General features: G+C 33.2%; 1 protein-coding gene across 3 annotated transcripts in view; it reads left to right on the top strand.

The window, feature by feature from the left end:
• The window catches only part of LOC126751974 (uncharacterized), a 297,586-nt gene extending 284,956 nt beyond the window's left edge, over nt 1–12,630 (top strand). For all 3 annotated transcript variants that reach the window (XM_050462481.1, XM_050462483.1, XM_050462482.1), the window contains one exon: nt 7,832–12,630. In XM_050462481.1, coding sequence (XP_050318438.1) covers nt 7,832–10,440 — 2,609 coding nt within the window. In that variant the 3' untranslated portion in view covers nt 10,441–12,630. The remainder of the gene's footprint in view (nt 1–7,831) is intronic.
• Nucleotides 12,631–21,087: the final 8,457 nt, after the last annotated feature.

Genomic DNA, 21,087 nt, shown 5'->3' on the forward strand with positions numbered 1-21,087 from the left:
GGGCATGAGTCATCAAAATTTATTTCAATTTCAATAAAAAAAAATGCAATAAAAATACCGCAAGACTTTTTTGACAAACCATTATATTAAGTTTGTAACGAAATTTGCAATACCCAAATGAAATGTCGAAGAACCTTCAAAGTATATAAATAAATGATTAGCATGACGAGCTGAGTTGATTTAGCCATGCCCATCTATATATACGGGAACTAGTTTCTCAGTTTTTGAGATATCGATAAAAATTTTGTACACGGCCTTTTCTCCCCAAAAAAGCACTCACTTATCGGAACCGTCGGTATCGGACCACTATAATTTATAACTGCCGAAGTGAAGTGCTTGAACGGAAAACTTTTTCATTTAACGAGATATATTCACGAAAGTTGGCGTGGGTTATTGCCAATGACCACGACGCAATCTCCAAGAAAATTCTTCAGATCGGACCATGCTATATTGGTACCTGTCATACAAACTAAACGATCGGAATCCTTCCATATGTTTTTGGCGTACAAGATCGTTCGAAGATCGTTCGAAATCAAGTCCTTGTATGGAAAACTTTTTTATTTAACAAACTATCTCCTCCCAATTTGGCATACATTATTGCCAAAAGCAAGGCTGTAATCTTTAAGCATACTGCTCAGATCGAAACACTATAGCATATAGCTGAAAATTTTTTTGTTTGACGGAATATCTTCTCGATTATTTTGATCTGAAGAAAACGCAACGCAAATAACTCTCAAGAAATTTTCTGGAAGGGATCGTTATATAGCTATCATACAAACTGAATGATCAAACTCAAACTTTTTTATTTATCAATATACTTACACTAAATTTAGTATGGATTACTATCTTATGCAATGATACAAACTTCATGCATATTATTCAGATCGGATTACTATAGATTACTAAATTATATGACTCATCAGAAAGAAGTTATCCCTAAATATTTTAATACCCTCTTGTGATATATGAAAGAAAAGGGATATTACAGTTTTCGTTTATTTCAACCAATGAATTCCAGTGGTTACTTTCTGGCTCACCCTACTGTATACTATGTACTGTTTTAAGTCCAGACGACATCGCACACCCCCTTCAAGACAAAATCATTAAGAAAAGTCAAAAGAAAAGATTAAACTCCTCAAAAATTGTTTTGAGTTTAAAAATCGTACAACATTTGTACTCTGAATGGCTTTCCACACTCCAAGCACCACTTTCATATGAGCACCAAAATAAAAAAGCAACAAACAACAAACCGCAAGTGTTTGCGCTCTCATAAAGACGAATAATTAAAACGTATACTAATATTGCATGCCATAACCACCATTTATGGCTGTTGTTGACATTTTGGCTAAAAGCATTTGCCAAATATATTTAGTACCCCGTCAAGTTGTGTTGCACGCTGCCAAATTGCAGCAATTGTGGCAACGCGCTACTAAGCGTTACGTGTGCGCGCCACAAGTTATGCTCGAGCGCAAGTCTAAGTACTACTCATACTACGCCCATATGCGGTGGCGGCAGGGAAGTGTGCCTGTGCAACACTGGTTGCTTAATTTGTGCAACTTGCTGCAAGTTGGCAAGTGCAGCTGGCCATTTAACACAGGCCGCAGCGTCTAATAAACGTTTATTGTGTTTGCGCGTCTCACTGGCTTAGAGGATTTTATTTATGCGCTCGGCTATGTATGTGCTTGAAAGTGCAACTCTCCTTGGATGTGTGTGTGTGTGTGTGGTTGTGCCTTATAATCGCCTTTGTAGTTGTTTGCAAATTGCAATATTAATTTGGCGCCAAGTGCTGGCAGGAAAAACCAGCAAACCCGCACTTCTTGCAACAGCAGAGTTATGCGCACCCACACTCTTACAAAAGGCACTCATACACATGTAGCTAAAGCGAAGGCCCATCCACACCCACAATTTGCCCCTTCGCCCTTTCACCAACGCTGACCACATGCCGTGTTTTTGCACATCTACTCAAACGCACACACATACATATAAATGTATATATATAATTACATATCATATATACACTGGCAAATGCACAGAGTTGCACAGAAATTATTACGACAAATTACACTCATGTTTATGATGCTTTTAAGGCTCCGTCATCGCGACAATGGCTTTTGTAGTTGTTCTCACCTCTTGTTGCCGGCAATTTGAAGTAGTCTGGCGCCCACACACGCACACAGAGCCACGAAGGCGTAAACACCCCCACATGCAGCAAGTTTTAATGGCGGTTTATAAAATCAAACGAGCCTTCCATCTAAGCACCCAAGTACAATTGCGCCATTATTTACTGTGATTCGCATGCATGCGCTCACACTTGCGCCTATTTTTGTTTCTGTTTGTGTACTTTCAAGTAGAGCGCGAGTTGGAAATTGTTTACTTGGAGCTTTTTTGGAGACAAATAAGACATGTGACTATGCGCCGGGAATAGGTTACAGGTTTAGGTCAGTTGATAGTATCTAGTATTAGCTTCTAGTTTGGTTTTAAGGAGATGAAAAATAAAGATTTGGTAAAGTCCTTAAATCAGAGGGGAAAAGACCGCGCCCTCGTCGTCAGGATTTCTACCCTTGTGGTTATCTGAAAATAAGACAAAAACGGATTCTTGTTAACATACTGAAAACAGAAAAAAATCATAAATTGGCGGCTACTCAAGAAAGTTCGATTTTAAATTGAAAGCATACAAAATACAGATGTGCAAGATCTGAAGTCGTTCTACCTTCCCATGTGTCATCGCTTCGCTCTAATGGCTCTTGAAAATTTCCAGGAAGATTCCACGTTTTCGATCCAAATTTTCTTCAACCATGAGGTCCATTCCTGGCTCAATGTGTTACAGCAAGCAAAATTGCCGCATTTGGTACAAAAATCAACATAAAGAAATTCAAGAGCTGTCATTTCATCCAGAAAAAACAACTGTTTAAATTGGTTTGTGGACCGGTGGAATCATCGGTCTATCTGTCTTCAAAAATGATGCCGGTGAGAACGTAACCGTCAACGGCGACCATTATCGCGCTATGATAACCGGCTATCGGATGTCTGCAATAGTAAAACGGGATCTCGGCGACAATTGGTGTCAACAAGACGGCGACTCTTCCCACACATTGCACAAGAGAATGGATTTATGGAGAGAACACTTCGGTGAACAGAAAATTTCAAGTTTTGGGTCTGTCGATTGGCCAAAATCCTGTAATATCACATCTTTCGACTTTTTCCTGTGGGGATATGTGAAATCCAAAGTCTATGAAGGCAATCCCGCTTCGACTCAGGCCTTGGAGCAAAACATTACACGTGTCATTTGTCAATCGAAATGCTCGAAAGAGTCATCGAAATTTGGACCCAACGGATAGACCATTTGAGACGTAGCGACGGCCAACAGAACATTCTTTCGAATGATAATAAATATTCTCCATTAAACTTTAAGTTTCTGTGTTTTTTTTAAGTAGGGAACCCTGGAATGGATCACTCGTTAGTAGGTCAGTGACAGTGCCACCGAAGCTGACTATGACGGAATCGCAGACAACTGCAAAATTGATGAGTTGACATGGAAAGGCACATTAGCTTCGCTGTCGTTGGAGTGGAAACAGGCCAGAAGTCCGCTGTCCTCTTGGTGAGCGATTGCCAACTATCGATACCTGCGCAGTCGTAATATTATTCTGACCTAGAGTAAACCACAAGAGAACCAGCGATTTCGCGTTCAGCAAGGTTAAGATTTCTCTAATTGTTGGTATCCACTTGGTAAGGTAAAAAATCATACCGTATGCCAGTTACAGAGGCTGCTTAGAAGAAGACGGGGTAGAAATATCTACAGACATTATCATTGACTTCAATGCTTTTGAGAGATCAAAGCAAAAATAACTTCGATTCCAAACCAGTCGAGCTCGCGGAAAAAGATATTAAATGCTTAGAAGATTTGTAAGCAGATATGTAATGAGTACACGGCACTTTATCGAAACTTCAAAACTAATTAACGGTGATCTTTCTCTATCTTCACAAAGGTCTGAGCATAATGTTCGATCTTCTCTTAGCATCAGCCATATAACCGTACCTAACCTAACCTAACCTTCGTCAGTATTCCAAAAATACATATGTAGTTTATTCAAACCAAAATATAAGGTTGGTATTCGATTCTGGAAACCAGAAGTAATTTAACTTTTTTATTGCCAGAAAATGGGCTTGAGAATTGCACATTTCATCTGAGACTGAATTCATATCCATTTATATTAACTATGAATCAATTTTCGACAGATTTTTCACTGAGCTAGACTTTTTATAAAAATAAATCTCCAAATGCATCTTCTCTTCACTGTTGAATTAAAGACATGTGTTGCTAAAATTTAACGATTTTACTACAAATGCAAATGTTTATTAAAGTATTTTATTAACGTTATATATAAGATTTTAAATTGCTATCTGATCAAATACTGGGTTTTTCATTAAGGAGGGTGATTGTAGGGCAATGTAATAATTGCCTAAAAGCATGCTTCCATTTAGAAGAAATTTTGATGAGTTTAGCTGATATTAAAAAAATTGACATTAGTGGCATTTATGATTTTTGAAAAAGCATTTATTTAGAAATATTTCAATTAAGATTATTTCTTTTAATGGCAACTTTTCCAAAACCTTATGATATTTTCTTGTTTTTCATTTTTCTTGTTCAGAACGCGCTCTAAACCGCTATCACCACCACTTCAGCGCAAAAGCTAACGAATTTAGTCTGCTTTGCACTCACCATGTGACGCCAAAACTCATAATAACTCCAAAAACGTCAGCTTATTTTAAAATATCAAAAATATAATAGCACAAATACGTCAAAGCTCCTTTTAAATTAAATACTGTATATCCTTTTTGCGTCAACGCTACTGCTTGCTGACAAGCGAAAATTTCACACAAAAAATACAATTTTAAAAAATACTCGCTACAAAATAAGTGTGAACGCAAAATGGAACAGAAAATCAGAGTCTCTTTGCAATGTCCACAGCACTAGTCGTGGCATATCCTTGCGCGTTTCTTTATTTTTTTTTTTGTTTTTGTGCTTGCTTTGCTATCTACAGATTTCCAGTGCTCTTAATTTTTTATGCGTTTCTCTGTGTAGCACGCATTTTTCGCTCGAAATTTTATTTTCTGTCATTTAATGCCGTTACGACGCTAAAGCTTTATGAGCTTTTCAGCGCTTCATATTTTCGTTGCATATTTTTTGGTGCATGGAAAATTAAAAAAAAAAAATAAATACAAAATGGTGGAAATGCCACTTCATAAACTTAATTTGCACGCAAAAGTGAATGACAACACAAACAAATACATATGACGACAACACATAAGAAAGATGTCTGTCTGTCTATCTGTCGCCGTTTGTGGTTTCGCATTTGCTTTTTAGCGCAACCAAATGCAATTAAGAAGTTATTATTTATGCGCGCTATTTTAAGTTTCTTATATGAATGTAAAATTCGTTTGAAATAAAGTATAAAATAGTAAAAAAAAAGAGAAATGAAAAGTGTGCTGATTAAAGCACGCCTAAAAGATGCCAAGGATTTCTCAAAAGGCTAATTTTAAAGCTCAAAAGTGTAATTGACGAAAGTAAATTAAAGTTTATTAGGTTTAAGCAAATAATAAGCATACATTTCAGAAAACAGTTATTTTCCTAAAAAATATTTCCAGCTTTCCCTCTGCCCCTAGAAGGGCCCACACAAATTTCAAAGCTTTTAATGTCACAAATAACTTTATTATTTTACTTTTGCAGCCAAAATAGGTCATTTTATTAGATAACGTCTCAATTAGTGTTAAATAATAACTTAAAATAAAATATAGCGCCTGAAAATATGCAAAACTTAATCTAAAATTTAATATTCTGAAATATTTTTTCTTCTCTTCTTATTATTTGTTTCGCTCAAATTTTATTTCCGCATATTTTCAATAAAACTGCTACTTTTTAACGCCAAAAGGTATACTTTACATTGCTTTAAGCGCCTCGCATTTCGCTACAAATTCGTTTCTTTAGCTGCACTTTTCTTGCTGATGTGCAATTTTTAAGCTGTCATCTTCAGTAATGCGCAATCACTTTATTTAATTAAGCGATTTTTGCTAATATCTTAAAAAAATTTTACTTCTTAAAATTATTTTCTTGCATTTGCATGTTGACTTTTACAACTTCCTTACTTGTTGCTGTTGCTATGCATTTTCTAATAGTTTTCGCGTCACTCAACATTTGTACTGGCGATTTCCTATTCAGTGAAGCATTTCATTCAATGCCACGTCTGTCGCTTACTGCTTGAGCGAAAGCGCAGTGGTAGAACTTACTTTTTTCGATGGTTTTTCATTCCATTCTTGTTGTTGTTCGTAATTACATAATGTGCACTTTTTTCTTTTCTTGTGTATTTGGTAGCTATCATCCTCCGCTGCTCACCTCTCATCTTCCCCTTATTTGCCTCTTAATTAAATTTACTCCCTCAGTTAGTCCTTGTCATTGCTTTTTGTTACTGCTGTTTGTATATAAGTGCAAGGGGCAGTTCATTCACTCGTAATACTCATTAAATTTTTTTTCTCAGAATATTTTTTGACCCTAAACAGGATAGTCTAAGTCTCGCTACAAAATTTGTTACAAGAAAAAAATCGTATACCCTTTTATGTTGCGGTACATAGTTTTAACTCCTTTTACTTTCATTATATGAGCCTGATAAAGAATTTCATTATAATTTCTTAGTTCTTTCTTTTGTTTTGTGAAAAAATTGATTTAAGTTTTGAATTAAATAAAAAAAAAATATAATAAAAATAATAATAAAAATATTCATTATTTATATTAAAAAAAAAATTATTTAAAAAAATATTTGATAAAATCAGCAGTCTCTCTGGGCACTAAAAGCAAAGTGTCAAAAGGCTCCGATGAGTTATTAATATAAAGAGCTCACTATACTTGAAAAACATATCAGAAGCACGTTTCGTATCTCTCTTGGGCCACTGTTCTACTGTTCTTAAGTAAATCGTTATAGGCAACAATATACACAATATTAAGATGCAACTATGTAGTATATTTGTTCATTGCTAACTTGGCATGACCCTCAGACATTAACTGAAAGAACCAACATTGACTCTCTCTTACATGGCTTTACACACATGACATTTGCAATTGTGGTAGTTCTTGCCGCTCTGGTCTTACCAATATCCTGCTTCGGGCGTCCTTTCATATTTATGCGCCATTTAACATTTCCATTTCACGTGCTAATTGCAAGTTATTTAATGTTGCAGCAACATTCGAGCATATTTACTTAAGGTTAAGTTGATCTAATGTACCCGGTAGGGAGAAACAAAAATGTGGTTACCCTAAAAACTCAAAATTGCAGAACTTACTTGATATTCCGACTATTATATAAACTGTTGAAGAATTCTACGTTGATAATGGTGGGCGAATGAAATAGAAATAACATTCTCAAATCAAGATGTTTTTAGCACAGTCTTACACCACTAACTTCCTCAGGTTACACAAAAACAAACTATACTTGTATCTCTAGCTTAGACACACACTATCGACAAATTTTGAACTTTAAAATCCATTATGCCTTTCTGTAACTGTTTTCGGTTTCAAATCTATCCGTTTACAGGATATTTAAAATTTAGGGAAGTTTTAGCACAGTCTCATACCACCAACTTATTCAGGTTACACCGAAAGTTTTGGTTAACTGTTACTTTGAAAAATCACAAACAAATCATCTCCCAAGCTTAGACACACACCATCCATACATCTTTATAGCTATCTACTGATTTATTAATGCAATTCGGTGGCAAATATTACTAAGAAATGCAAAGTTATAAATTAAATCATACTTACTTTCCGCTCTTCTCATTTCAGGCTACTTTTCGCTGCTCAATGACAAGGGTATACCCACAGCGACGCTCTACACCTCACTGATACAGTTGGTGCGCGAACGTGTTTACAAATTCGTCTCAGTCGACAATATGCCCGCCTTCACGGAATCCCAACCCAACGTAAATAACCCACCCACAGAGGGTTGCATACCAATATATACCCAACCACCGCCACCACCGACCAACAATCGCCCACAGTATGTGAAGACGACAGCGCGAGGTGGTCAAGTCTTTCGACTGCTAGCCGTTTTCGAAGATGGCAAGCAGGATCACACGACAATCGGTTGTACCGGTGGTGTTACAACAAAAGCGAATAACAATCATGGTCGTGAGAAGGAGAAGGGACGTTATGCTCAATTGCTGAATGAGAACCGACAGGTGTTGTATGTGTCGCTCTCTACAAAGGGCAAATTTTACGAGATCGAACCGGGTATACCACAAATACTGCAGAAACTCGGTGGCATCGGCAATGAGGCGAATAAGAAAGTCAATCCGGATTGTGTGCATCGCATTACGACGCTGATAACGCCACAACGGGAGTTACCGTTAACGCTACGTTACATCTCCGGACCGCATGGCTGTAGTAGCGCGATACCCGAGAATGTTTGCATTACGCACATAACCACTGAGAATGTGGTGATCGCCTGTCCCATCGAGGATGTGGAAGTGCAAAGTCCACTGCATTTACGTAAGCTGCATCTATCCAAAGAGATGAATTTGTTGAAGAGTTCACTGGGTTTCGAGAGTGAACAACGCATGCTGGCAAATCCCAATGTGCAAAATATATTGAAGTTTTGTCAATTCAATTGTGATCAGTTTTTGAAGATGGTTGAGGTGGAGATACTGCACCGTCCGGAGCGTTCTGGTTCGAAGAGTCGTGGTGAAGGTTTGAAAATTTTGAAACCACTACATCTACCAAAGCTGCTGCGACGTGAGAAGACCACAATACCGGCGCATGAGAAGGAAGACTCCATAATCTTCCTCAGCAAATCGGATCTCGCTAATCTGGAAGCAAAAGAAGCAGCCGCACAAGCTGCCTTTGAAAGCGCAGCAAGCAGCACCAACCGCATTAGTGATAAGATGAAAGTTTTTCAGTCGACAAAGAAGAAATGGTTCCGCAAACAGGACAAACATGCAGCGCACACAATGACCTCCTACGAACTGGATGTGCAGGCGAAACGCATGAGCATGGAACGCTATTCAGATATGTCGAAGTTGTTGCAGGAACGTTTCGGCGATAAACCAAATACGCAGCCACAAGACGCGCATGAATCAATTTCGGAACCGAGTGGCGGCGCATCGGATATCGGCTGTTCTGATACGGAGACCACAACTTTGGCGACTATCGATGAAAAATTCAAGAAAGTCGAAACGAGCGGCAATAAAATGATAACCAAATCCATGTCACTGCAGGATATTGAGCTTATTAGCGGCGGTGCCGCTGCACGCAAACCTGATTTGCTACCAAACACCGATACCATCTCAGAGGCGGGCACCGATCTTGAAGATCTCGAGAATCAGGACCTCATGCCACAGTCTTTTATAACCGAAAAGCTTTATAATGAGTTCCACGTCAAAACGCGGCAGTACAGCAAATCCTCATCGAGCCTGCATCAACTCTTGAATTTTTCATTGCCACAAAAAATGCAGTTACACGACAACAAGCGTTCGCTGGCGCAACTGAAGCACAATGGCAACAATGGCATCTTAGCAGCAAAACCAACGCTAGGGGACAAACGACTTGATTTTAATATCGGCGAACCCGTAACTGGCAGACGTGCCGCTGGCGGGCTCTCACTGCTTGCCGGCAACGGTGGTCTGGGCCATTCAAGCAATCACACTGCGCTCGCCTCACCGCTAACACCCACCAGCCTAATTGACGACCTGCCCTACTCGAGCGTACGCGATTCGCTGGTGCTCTCAAGCGACGAATCGGCATCGGAGAATCCAGCGGGCAACATTTGTCAGGCACTCAACATGATCGACTACAACAAAGAGAATATCTATGCGGAGATATGTCATGATAATGTTAGCCACAATGCAACAGCCACAGCTGGCACCACGGTCTCGGCTATGGGCGGGATTTGCACATCAGCCACGCGTGACACTTTTTCGGCTGAAACACACTCCACGCAGATCTCGGACGATTACGGCGATTATGCATCGTTGACATACACCACAATCGCACCGCCGTTCAACGGTAGTGCACGCAGCGCGAGCATTGCCAGCGTGCTCAGCAAGTCGACAAGCGGTCAAACTGTGGTCAGCGCAATAGCGCCACCAGCAGGCCTGGCGATCAGTCGCGTACAAATCAATTGCAACTCCGTCAGTCCGGTGAGCTATCACACGGTATATTTGGGCGACGAGCCGTTGCACAACGACAAACAACGCGAACGCGCGGCAAGGCGTGGCAAAGTGGGCAGCAAGAGTCGCGCGCATGTCACTACAGTGGCGCTGGAGGGCAACTCGGCAACGGCCAATGACATGCACAACAACAGTAGCAGCAATGGCGGTAGTATTGGCGCTACAGCGGCGAGCATTGCAAACGAACTGGAGGAGGTGGCTGACAATATTTACAATACACTGAAATGATGACTAATGTGATTTAGTTGGAAATTGGGTGCATCGGTGTTGAGCATGATAAGCAACGGCAAGGGGTTCTATTGAGCCATCGCGGCGTTGCCAACACACTTGCTCAGCAGCAATTCGAACTGAGTGCGTGAGAACTAGTGATTAAATCTAATTTAATATTAAACTACGATTCGAACTGCTCGAAAGAGGAAACAGATATGTGATGTTTAGGGTTTTCTAAGCGATAATGATAAAGGTGCGTTTAGAAGGTATTTTTTTTAATATTGAAGATACATATTGATATGGCTTTAGCTTAGTGTGGATGGCGTGGGATTTTGTATTTAATTGAGTGTAATATATATAGAATATATATCAGTAAAATATAGTTTTAACCGAGAGGAACTCAAAGACATGTAAAAGTTCGAAATTTAAATACATTAAGTTACATTTGTCAGCAAAATATATTCAGAAAGCTTGTGAGAGTGACTTCGTGTAATCCAAAAAGACGCAAATTATTATGTTGAGAATGAAACGAATAGATAAATGTGCTATCGTCTAGATCAACTTTCAGTTAGGAAAGTGAGAGATTGACAAATTTTAATTGCTTTTCAACAAAAATATGTTTTTCATGTTTTTAAAGTCCTACTCTCTCCGGCTCTATTTGTTACAATAATACACTATTTAGGAAAACACTCTTGATTTGTAGTTATTTCGTAAAAATTTCTCTCTCTAACATAACTTGAACAGTATGAAACCACATATTTCTTAATTTCAAAAAGCTCAAGTGGAAATTTACTGGTAGTTTTAATCCTCTACACCTTTCACAAAGCGAGAGAGACACATTTAAGACACTCACGAATGTCGCTCTCGAAGTTTTCTGGTTTGTTTTAACTCTCATTTATAAATGAAGAATTACGTACTTTTAAACAGTATTGCATATGGGAAAATAAAATAAACAAAAGCTTCATTATTTACAATAACAACAAAACAATAACAGTAAATACACAAACAATCTATGGGTAATTTAAACGAAAATCAAAATGAGTCGCGCAAATTAGTATTAACAAAAATTCAATACAAATTTAGTATTAAGCTTGCTGCAGTATAAGCACCAAAACGCATTTAAATAAAACACCTAAATTGAAAGCATTAATAAATATTAGTAACTGTGAAATTAGAAGTACATAGGCAATCATATAAATAGCAAATCGGTAAATTAAATTGTATACGACGAAAAATTTGGTTGATTAATCTCGATTTATTATCAGATCAAACGTCTTATATAAGATTAATTTCATATTAATCGAGTATTCTAAAATTAATCTCAGATTGAAAGCTAAACGAATATTAATTTCAAATTAAACGATTAATGTAAGATTAATTTTAGTTTAGTCGAGTAATCTAAGATTAATTTCTTGTTAATCATTTAACCTAATCTAAGATTAAATTTAGTTAAATCGACTAGTCCAGGATTAATTTCAGATTAAACGAATAATCTAAGAATATTTTGAAATTAATCGTCTTTGGATTAATCGACTAATCTGAGATTAATTTCTTGTTAATTGTTTAATCTAAGATTAATTCCAGATTAACCGACTAGTCTAAAATGAGTTTTAGATTAAGCGACTAACTCAAATTTAATTTTATATATCTTATATAGTCGATTAATCGAAAAAATACACCGATCGGTTAATTAGCTCCATTTGTCGCGTTAGTCAAAAATTTTGCGTAGAACAATTTTCAACACTTTATTAAAATAAATAAATTAGACAATTAAAATCGTTAAACCGAAAGTCGCATAATTAATCACTATCACAATTTATAGATTACTCACCACACGGAAAAACACTCGTCTTCACTAAATCACTAACATATGAACTTCATTTGTAATAAATTACAGGCATATATTTACTTCAAGAACAAATAATTCGAAACCACAATCAACTTCACCTTATGTACATTGTAAATACAAAAACATACTAATTTGTAGCAGAGCAAATATACCTAGATATTCATACAAATATTATTACCGACATAAATCACAAATCATCAAGCAATTAATCAAGCCATCAATATATGTAAATGTGTCACAATTAAAGCATACAATATTTCAACCAGCAGGCTTAATCATACGAAATATATGCATAAATATCTCACAATCAAATTAAATAAAATATCAGCTGTCCTGCAATGAATTCAAATTTCACTCAAGACTCAAGAAATCTAAAAAAGCTCAAGTTTGTTTTTTGAGGTAAGTAATTTTTTTGTTTTTTTTTTCAAAGAAAATTATTTATGAAAAAGCTTTGGGGCTAATATTGTTTGAGAATCGAAGAATAATTTAGAGTAATGTAATAATCTCTCAAAAGTATGGTTCGAGCTTGTGAAACTTTCATTTGAGCAGCGCTGAATTTGTAACCTTTTTAAAATATAAGCTAAGTAATATCTTCTGATGTATGGAATATAATGAAAGCTTGCAGTCTCAATAGGGAGAAACAAAATAGCGAACTTCTAGAGCTTGGATCATTTGTGAAAGCGCTTAAAAAGAACATATACCATGTATCCAATACATATACGTAAATATATGTGTATGAAGTTTAACTTTTGGTGAAAGCTTGCAAGCTCACCACAGCTAGTAATAAGCCAGCAAGCTTTGCTCAGCTTAAAGCTTACATGAAAGCTCTGAATACGAAAAGGGTAGACCATATACGAGTATCTCTAGTTGTAATGTACTTGATTTGTAAAGCTTTTCGTCAAATAATATTTTTTTTAAGCTTGCTAATATTTCATTATATTTGGTATCTGATTTTGTTTAAAGAAAGTGGAAACTTTGTTAGGCGCGAGCATTTAGTTTAGAATTAAGCGTTATGCTTTATTAACTTTCTTAAAGCTTTTTTTCGCATGAAGCTCTGAGGCTTGATGAAAGCTCTAAAGCTTTTTTGCGTAAAGTCCAAGAGACAAATGAAAGCTATAAAGCTTTAAGGCTCAAAGCTTTGAAGATTGATGAAAGCTGTAACGCTTTGTGCTTAGAGCTTTAAAGTTTTTAAGCACAAAACTTACTGGAATATTTATTTCAGCGCGTAAACGGCTTAAAATGAGAACATTTTTGGTTTTAAGTGAAGTGAATGAGTTTTCAAGTTGTAAAATAATACAACTGAAGTTCTACAACAAACGAAATTTTACACCTAAATCATGCACAGGATAAGTACACTTGCAGGACAGTGAATATTATTAATAATATTTGTAAAATATACTTATACAAATAACCCATCATATCTCACCACTCACATAAGCATCATTATCGTTCGTGGCAATCAGTAATTCCACAGCTTTGCAAATACTGTTTGAATACTGTAATCACCAAATAAATATCAATAGCCATCTCAGAGCACACATATGTATAACTGTACATGCCATTTCACAAACACACAAGCACAGTTTAACAGAAGTTAGATGTTATTGATAGCCCTACAACCCGACTCATCAATCAACACACAAGTCAAAGTCATTGAAATATCACAAACAAATAAAAAATGAAAACAAAAATAAAATTAATTGAGCAGAATTCAATATGATTTTTATATATGCGATTGCAAATTATAAATATGTAAATATTCAATTTCGAACCAAAAGCGATAAGCAATGAATTTAAAATATTTTCAATCAGATATTCGAACTCCAATATCTACAAAAGTAAAGTAAATGAAATGAAAATTATTGAAATATAAATATTGCTTATAGTACTCGTATTGCAAGGCAATTTAAATACACGCTACAACAACAAAACGGCTCTACGACGTCTGTAGCTTGCGTAAAGTATTAAATTACCGTAAAATTATTCATTTGTAATTTTAGCTGTAAATAAATAATAATTAAGCTTAAAAATTATATTTAAATTGAAAACAAATATGTACAGCGGCGCTGCAACAGCAAATATGTAGTATATAAAAATATATTATAATGAAAAAATATTTAAAACTTAAATTACATTTAAAATAAAGTATTTGACCAAGCATGCACTTTTAAGATTTTTTAAAGTGAATTTTACTTTGCTAATGTATGATTTTGTAAATTACGTCAAAGGCCGACGAAGAATAGTAGAAATGACAACTCAAATGTAATATTAAAAAAAAAACATATTATATAACTGCAATACACGAGAAAAAAAAAACATTTATAAAAATTATAAACAATTTCAAATTTTTTGTAATAAAAAAAAAATAATATTTCTTGTTGTAAATAAAAATTGCAAAATTTCTCAAAAACAAAAATATACATTTTTTTTGCATAAATCAACAAAAGAATTTTTTTTCTGCAAAAAACATCAAACATTTTTTTTTGCAATTTGCACTTACAAATTTTTTGTAATTGCAACTTTTTTTGTAATTTGTACATTTTTTTTTAATTTGTAAATTTTTTTTTTGAAATTTGTAAAAAAAAATTGTTATTTGCAAAAAGGAATATCTTTTGTAATTTAGCAACATATAAATTAAATGTAATTATGGGTTATTACTATTAAATTTTTTTATCTTACAAAAATAAGAAAAAAAATTATCTTTAAGCGAACACACGAAAAAGTCATTTTAGTTTGTAATGAACAAAAAATTATTTATAACTCGAAAACCTTTTGTAAATTTCTTAATTATTAAAAATAAGATTTTTTAAGAAAACTCAACTTTATTTAAAAAAAAAACAAATCAGCACTCAAAACTAAAATTTTAAGACAACTTATAAAAAGAACAGTTGGTATACGATTCTTGGTCTCATTGAAAATTATTTTTCATAATACAAAAATTAAAAAAAAATAAAATACCGTTTTAAATATAAATAGAAAACCACAGCAAGCAAACAAGCAAATATATATTAAAATAATTACAAAAACAATATCAAATTCTTAAACTTATACATATATATATGTATGTACCATATATAAATGTAGCAAAACCGCTTTTAATTTTTTGCCACTACACAAAATACAGTTATTTGTGCATTAAGTCATTAAGATTTTTTTTTTTTTTTGCCTAAATGCAGACGGATTTGGTTCTATTTACTTTTACATGTATTATTAATTATATATTATTTTTCCACTTAAGCCTAGCAATTATCAATACAAATACATTTTACTTTAATTTATAACACAAAAAAAGCAAAAAGTAAAACTTATAAATACAAAATATATATACATACATATATCAAAAAATTCAAATATTTTTGTTTTATTAAAGAATTTTTAATTTTACCAAACAATTTAGAAAAAAAAAATTAAATACTATTTTATAAATTAAAAAAAATTAATATAAAACAAAAACAATTTTTTCGAGAAAAAAAATATAGAATAATAATTTTAATTTAATATATTAAATAATAATTTTCTTTTATCCAAAACATTATTATTAAAATTATTATTTTCTTTTATCGAAAAAATTATTATTATTATTTTTTTTTCAATCAAGTATCCACTTAAAGTCACATCCAACTATTTTAAGTTAACAGTCCTCTTAACTTGAGTTAACTTGTCCTTCTCAGAATGTCATTTTTATTATTTGCATACCGAATTCTCATAAAAAATGGAAAAGTGAATGATTTTTACACCAAATTAATATGAGTGTAAAGAAATCTCGGAAACGCGCATTAATGATAAAATATTATTATTAATACAAAATATTATGCAAAAAATATATATAAATGTCTATGCGATACCAGAATCATACATACCCACACATCTAAGCATAAATTATACACTGGAAAGCGACGAAATGGAGAAAATAAGCTAGAAATAGTATTGCAGAAAGTTTAGAAACAAGAAACTTCAAGGCCCGCCATGCAGCTAAATTCTAGACTACAGTTGGTCTAGGTAAGTCACTTACTATACAAAAAAAGTTTCAATATTTAATGTAGTAATCTAGTGAAATCTCCACGTTTATTTTGTTAGTACAGTTTAAATGAAGAGGCTATATACACATGTGGTTTTCCAAAATTCAATTATTTTCTAACATACCGAATGCAAACGTACGTGCTTGAGAACTATCCCCGAAAATTTGAAGCTGATCCGACAATAGCTTCATAGATATGAGCGCATTTTTTAGTTTAGAATTTTTTAACTTAGTGTAATTGACTTTTTGGACCCAAATCCAAATAATATTAAGCGGTAAAATCCTATTTCCCGTCAGACACCTCTTTTCGCTGTTACTCCTGGAGATCGACTGCCAGATCACCGGAATTCCAAAATTTTTTTAAAAGAATCACCAGTTATTATGATAACGCACCTAGTTTTTTAGGTGGCCTATTATGAAACTACTAAAATCCCTTCGCTCTATTATGTCCTTGGTGTGCAAAAAATAGTAAGACTTTTCAATTTAAATTTCGAGCGAAACCCCATACGATTTTTACTTTGAGTGAAATTATTCAACAAAGAAGGGTGTCGAGAACGCGTTGACGACGAACCACGTCCAGGACGTCCATCAACATCAACTGATGATCAACACGTCAATAAAATAAAGGGACTGGCGCTTGAGAATCGACGATTAACAGTTACAGATATTATTGGCATGGTTGGAAAGTCGGAAGGATCAGTAAAAACCATTTTGAAAGATCATTTGGACCTAAGTAAAGTGAAAACACGATTGGTCCCAAAATCACTAAATTTTTTCGGAAAACAACGTGGCATTAGCGTCTGTGAAACAATGCTTTCCGACTACCAGGATGTCATGAATTGTATTATTACACGTCAAAGGTCAAAAATAAATGATATGTTGATAGTTTTCTTCGATTATCGAGGTGTGTTCTTCCTAAAAAGAGGCCGGAATTATAGGCCGAAAACTCTTAGTTTTTGTACCATTATAATGCACTGTCGCTAACTGCATTGATTCTTCGTGAGTTTTTCGCCAACTACTATATATATAGCCGTAACTTGCCGTATTCTCCCGAGTTACCTCTCCAGGGAAACCGTTTTGAATCAATTGAAGGCATTAAACGTGAATCGCTACTCGAATTGAAAGCTATTCCGGAAATTGACTTTAACAACTGTTTCGGGGATTGGAAAAACGTTGACACAAGTTTATTAGGGTTAAGGGGATTACCTTGAGGAGACGACATAGGTTTTGAAGAACACATAAAGGGATTAAGAACAAAGTCTTACTATTTTTTTTCCTAATAATAGTATGTGCAACTTCCGATTCATTGTCGAAAAATCCTTGAACCATAATAGCAATTATTTTCCATATAAAGTCTTGCATTCGCCTAGAAGATTGTCAATAGTATTTTCATATTCCACCTCTTGGCACTTCTGCAATAGTCGTTGTTTGGTATCTCCAGCTCCAACTTGTCGGTCCTTATGTCATTTCTTTCGAGTAATAATAGTCGGCATGTGGGGCCCATATTCCATTCATATCACGTTTGTCTGCTTGGTGAGAAAATTGGGATTTGACACCACCGCTACTCTACTATATCTAAAACGTATTTGTCGATTAAATATCTAAAAATATTAAGGGGCATATACATATGTATGTACATATACGCCCTCGGAGTCTAAATGTAGTGTGGTGCCTACTCTGGGTAGTTAAACTGTTTCACAGTTACCAACAATATCACTATACCAAAATTCAAAAAAAAAAAACAAAAAACTCTCAACTGTACATCTTTATTTCTGTCTCTTTCTTATCTCATAATACTTGTAGATATTGTAATTTGAGTAAGCTGGTAGTATATGTATAAAGGAATTCCAATTTCTCTTAGACACTATTGTTGAAAAAGTACATAACCACACCACCAACATAATTACATGGAGATTTCATACCTAATTAAAATTAAAAAAATTCCGTTACCTCCATATATCAAATAAACAAATCTTTTTTCAGACGCAAGACAGTAAAATTTTGGAGAAGAACGCTGACGCATTCACATGATACACATTCGTGTATTTTTGTAAGAGAAAACATGGAAAATCATATCAAAAGCACCAAGGATAACAAAAAATTAAAGGACATACAACAATAAAAGCATTCATATTAATCATATAAATAAGGCGTAGCAAGTTTTAAGTGAAACAGTAGGGTTCATACAAAAATTAAACATAAAATTCCACAAGACATCACTAAAAATATAAACGAGTATATATTAAATACAAAAAACGAGTATAAAAATACAAAATTAATGCAATAAGTAAATTAACAAAAATACAAACATTTAATGGCAGCTATTTTACATTTTTTCATACAATAATGCACACATACAACTTACAAAAATACATTGCGATATAAAAAGTTGAAAAATGTGTAAGAGAAAATGTCAATAGTTGACATAGAGAAGGCGAGCAAGCAATGGTATTTAAATTATACATTATGTGTATGTATGTATATATAATACGCAAATAATTAGAAGTTTGTAGTACATAAATATTAGGAAGAAATGCAAATATTCAGCATTAACCATTGTAAATATTTACTGTAAAATAATCCTTCCTCTCTGCAAGAGAAATAACTGCTAAAAGGCGAGTAATTGGGTAATATTCTAGTTAGGTGTGCAGTTCGAGCAATTAGTTGCTTGGAAAATGTAAATAAATTAGTTCCTTTTTTTATTTGCTAATTACTCATAAGTTGATACCAAAATTATGATAATGAGAAAAAGCGTCTGTCAGTCGTTTACGGGGCATTTGAAATTCTCTCTCAGATCTTTTAGTTATGCAGACGTTTTTTCTCATGCTAAATTTCATTGGTAACTGCTGAATATAATTTATAAGTTGCCATTACTAAAAACTTCAGTTAAATTGTTACTTTTCTTCATTTAAATTATTGATTTTCAAAGGGGTGTTACTACTTAACGATCCAAACAGGGTTCCATTGCCGAAATAATAACTTTTGACCGGTTAAAGCTGTATCAATTCAAATTTCAAACCAGCTATTGAGGGAATTGATAAAGAGATGCTTTATTTCACAGTATTTATTATATATATTTATAAATATGAGTGTTAGGTCTGTATGCAAGAAATTATCAAAACGGCGACATTTATCAAAAAATGTGACATACGAAAAAACATTCAACCTAACATGGTGTTAAACGAAGTCTAACCGCTACATATAAGCAAATTGATTGGAAAAGTTTAAAAAAAAATGTTTCTGAATATGGTACTAGCTTAATAGTCTTGTAGTGAAAAAAGTGACAAAATAAACTCTCATATATTCGGATTCGTTGTCGGAAGGTTTGAAACGAAAGCATTTTATAGAGAAAAATTTTAGAATTTTTAATTATATTGTATGCATTAATTTTAAATAGCTGAAGCTGAATAGCTTAAATCACCTTTTGTAGGTTTAATTAAAAATGTTGGAACGTGAGAAGTTTGAGCTGGCTTTCTAAAATGCCAAGAAAAAATCATAAAAATTAATATTTTATATCCTCAATTTCTTAAGACAAAAAAAATTAAATTATTAAATATTTAGTTTTTCCAATTATTTTAATAATCACAATTTTACCGAACCACGAGAATTGAAAAAAAAACTTTAATATTAATAATTATTAGTTAATTAATTTAATTAACGTACTAAAAAGATTAGGAATTAAATAATTAAGAATAATTAAAAATTAAAATTTATTTAATGAAAATAATTGTTTTATTTAATTAATATTATGTAAAAAGAAGTAAATAAAAAGTATTTTTAATTAACTAAATAAAAGTTTTTAAATTTTATTAATATTAATTGATTAATTAAATATGAAAAAATTAAATACAAAATTATTTTTAATTAAATAGTTTTAATTTTAAATTATTTTTAATTAATTAATTCAATAACTTTTTCAGTAAGTTAATTTAATTAATTAACTAAAAATTATTATTTTTTAATTAACTAGTAATTATTCTAATTAATTAGTTAATTAAAAATAATTCAAAATTTATTTTTTTTTAATTTTTTTAACTTTTTTCCTCCTCCTCACAATTTATTTCACGACTTATTTATGAGAATTAATTTGCCAACCATTTTCCTTAAATATTTAAAATACATTAAAAAATACTTGTCTGTAAATATTGTATGTAAAATTAGCAAATAGACAGCGTTTGCGCTGAAAATGAAATAATCCTTGTAAAAATACAAACGATACTCACAAAATAGCTATGATATTAGTATTAAAATGATGGAATACAATTACAAATAATATATTTGCATAATGTATAGTTAATAAAATAAACAAAGAAGTAAATGATAAATATACATATGAGTCAAGTGTGTTATGTAAAGTAAGAGACAAATATTAAAAGTAATGAAAACCAAACATTATATCTATTATCTATACACACATACAAACATACATATGTATGAAAGTAGGTAATAAAGAAACTTTTTCGAAATGACTCGCTTTCAATGTCAGCATTTGCCGTCTAACCTCTTCTAATACTCAATGTGATAGTAGTGAAGTCTATTTTTGCAAAAAGAAAACAACAAAAAAAACCACAGTAAATAACCAACAACACAACAACAACAATAATAATTAATAAGAGTATATCAAATAAAATGCAAATAGAATTTCTTACACAAATTCTAAGAAAAATTAAAAGCGTGAATATGCAATTTTTAAAAATAGTGATACAATAAAAAAATTAATATGAATTATTAAAAAAAAAAATAAAAAAGACTCAAATGAGCATAAGTTTTTGTTTAATATGAAAGCTGTTTTCGAATG

Source organism: Bactrocera neohumeralis, chromosome 3, assembly GCF_024586455.1.
Source record: "Bactrocera neohumeralis isolate Rockhampton chromosome 3, APGP_CSIRO_Bneo_wtdbg2-racon-allhic-juicebox.fasta_v2, whole genome shotgun sequence".
In the NCBI taxonomy this organism is placed as follows: Eukaryota; Metazoa; Arthropoda; class Insecta; order Diptera; family Tephritidae; genus Bactrocera; species Bactrocera neohumeralis.